Source organism: Parastagonospora nodorum (assembly GCF_000146915.1).
Source record: "Parastagonospora nodorum SN15 chromosome Unknown scaffold_3, whole genome shotgun sequence".
In the NCBI taxonomy this organism is placed as follows: domain Eukaryota; kingdom Fungi; phylum Ascomycota; class Dothideomycetes; order Pleosporales; family Phaeosphaeriaceae; genus Parastagonospora; species Parastagonospora nodorum.
In genome coordinates this window covers 1,520,954-1,523,681 of record NW_001884551.1, presented here as the reverse complement: position 1 = coordinate 1,523,681, position 2,728 = coordinate 1,520,954, and the positions used below count along the sequence as shown (strand labels likewise).

At 52.3% G+C, this 2,728-nt stretch overlaps 1 protein-coding gene across 1 annotated transcript; it reads left to right on the top strand.

Annotated features, from left to right (window-relative positions):
- The first annotated feature begins 1,432 nt into the window (after positions 1-1,432).
- On the top strand, positions 1,433-2,351 carry SNOG_02517 (hypothetical protein). The gene is made up of 3 exons (XM_001793069.1): positions 1,433-1,570; positions 1,913-1,972; positions 2,027-2,351. Exon 3 carries the CDS (start codon positions 2,063-2,065, stop codon positions 2,216-2,218), a length of 156 nt encoding a protein of 51 aa, XP_001793121.1. The 5' UTR covers positions 1,433-1,570; positions 1,913-1,972; positions 2,027-2,062; the 3' UTR covers positions 2,219-2,351.
- Positions 2,352-2,728: the final 377 nt, after the last annotated feature.

The following is a 2,728-nucleotide window of genomic DNA, read 5'->3' as shown; positions in this document are numbered from 1 at the left end:
TCATGGCAAGCTTGTACCACATCAGAGCTTGCGAACGCTGCTCCCTCGGGGATGTTCAGAGTGACGCCAATTTTCTCAATCGAGTCTCTTCCTAGCATCTCGGACTGATCTCTGCTCTGCATGCCGCCCAGACCGCGCATAGTAACCACCCATGGAAGTTGGCGTGACGTTGGTTTTCTCCAATAAATCCACCCTCGACCATGAGCTGCTCCGCCTGCAGTCTCACCAAAAGTGACTTCGGAGACGATGGCGCTTTCTTCGTGAACTGTTCCGCAGCTCAGACATAGTGTGTTGCCGTCGCCTGTGTCGATGACCGGGTCGGAACAGCAGTTGTACACGGCGGGACGCTTCTTTGCAACTTGTGGTGGGAGGGCGTTCCGTCTCGTGTTCTGACTCTGGTAGGTTGAAGACTGACCAAGTCCGCCGATGCGGACTACGGGCTGTCTCGGGCCCGCCGGCCGCCGGGCTGCAGCTACAGACATGCTGCAAGGGAGGTATCGTGTCGTGAGAGTCCAATGGTCAGGTGCGTCGCGGGTGTAGGTAGAAAGAGTAAAGATTTCGAAGAAGACGCGGTTTAGGCAGCGCGAATCAAGTAGTTCGTTGCTGCGGAATGGTGGGGTACGCCGCTAGGTGGGGGCGCTAACCGTATGCAGCCGGCGAGCTCTGCATCTCGACAGAACGACATTCGAAAACTGCACAAGCGGTGGATGGTATTGCTTGAAATAATGGGAAGTTCACTACCTTGGCCGCTATGATGTGTCCAAGACTACAAGCACCTACAGTCACTAAGCACATGGGCACCTCCGAAGAGAGATAGCTTCTGAGTCACCACTTCAACGTTGTTATATCTCACTACGAGTCCAGCTCGGACTGCAGGACCACAATTTTATAATGCAGACCACTTAAGCTCTTTTCATCATCTTTGCCCTGAGCAGTATCAGGACTGTAGCAAATGCGAAAGGTAAGCTGAAGAATGACGTGACGATTTGTCAATATCGGTGGCTTGCAATTCGCATCCCTCTGCTACACGCAACCGGCCATGGCAGGACGATACCGAGACCTAGGGAGACTGAGCATCTTCATCACCCCAAGGCATAACTGATCTGAACACGATGTTGCGCAGCAGTACCAACGCTGTCTTCTAGAGGCCGGATCGCTGACCCGTAATTGTGTACCTGCAGCAAACACGCACTACGTCGCGGGCGCTTGCCACCAACCCTACTTTCGGGCTTCCTCTCGCAGCCATGCGGGTGACGGCAAGGCCGCCCATCATTGGCTGGTCTGCACACCCAACACACCCAAAGTTAGCACGGAACTGAGTCCCTTGCCTGGCTCCCCAGCCTCCGACTAAACAAGACAAGGAACCTAGTTCAACCGGTCCCCGCAGCTTATCCAGCTCACAGCTGCGACCCCCGAGGCTCCAGATTACTTCGTCCCAACCCTGACTTCCTGTCTTCCGACTACACAAATAATTTTTTTCGTCTTTACACACAATGACCACCCGCAAGAGAAAGCAGGACACCGAGGAGCTCGTGGCACTCCCATCCGACGAGTCTGAGGAGGAAGAGGAGTAAGTCTGCCAATCCTTGACGTCATGCCTTCTTCTACCAACCTCGCTTTTCTGCGATTCTGGCCGCATCACGGTCGCCTGCGTCCGCTGTCTGATGGCCATGTACTCGGATTTTGTCATGGAGCTTCGCGATCGCTGAGCGTACGCTCAAAACTCCTTCTCAGCCTTCCCAGATGCTGAGAGTTGTCATACTATTGCGCGATTTTCCGCACAAGGCTACCTCAATTGCATTTTCGTGTCACTTGCCAGTCGGTTCGGAGTCCTTTGCAGGCGATTGATCCGCATTGATGCTGTTATCACATTTTTGTTGCGCATTATCAGAGCTGACCCCACACCTCACAGATACGCCGAATCAGAGGGATCCAATTTCGACGAAGACGATTCCGAGGCCTGAAGCACCTCGTAAGCATTGATTGATGAAGCCCGACCAGGACGATTCCGTCTGACTACCTGTAGCTCCAAAGAAAAAGGCCAAGCGCACCAAGGCCAAGGATGCTGAAGACGACGAGGATGAAGAGGAAGATGAAGACGATCTCGAAGACGAGGGCTCCGATGACGATGCCGAGGAGCCTGGTGACAGTGACGATGGTGAAGACGCTGGTCCACCATCAAAGAAGCCTGCTGGTGCCGAGAAGGACCGGAAGGTAAAGACCACCAAGAAAGACGAGCCCGTTCCTGTTGTCGATGACGATGAGGACGAAGACTAAGCTCATCCCGCACTGTACACAGTAGTTTTGTAGCGAGCAGAAAAGTCCATAAATGATCAGTCACCAAAGTCCAGATACAAAGTGCGCTTTTTGTGTTTGCCGGCACATTCCCCGTCACTCACACTTGCAGTGAAGCAACTGTTGGTCAAATCTCTTGAACGAAGACCATAAACAAGTCAATGCATTGATATCGAGGCTCTGCATAACCCATAAGAATTTCGGGAGCCATTCGAGCCATGTCTGAAGCTGAAAATCATAGATGACAGTCATGTTTCTCAATTCCTAAACCCTACTGTCCACAACCTACAACCTACAACCTAGTCACTACTACTTGGAGAAATTTACAACATTTGTGAGCATATCAGCAGGCGACACTCAATCGGCATCGAATGCTACTTACCAACGATCGTTGAGGACACATTGTGAAGGAAATGGACTGCAATTCCCTGGA

Bases quoted from the DNA above. Each gene is read 5' to 3' on its own strand.
- SNOG_02517 (XM_001793069.1), top strand. From the start codon at position 2,063: ATGCTGAAGACGACGAGGATGAAGAGGAAGATGAAGACGATCTCGAAG.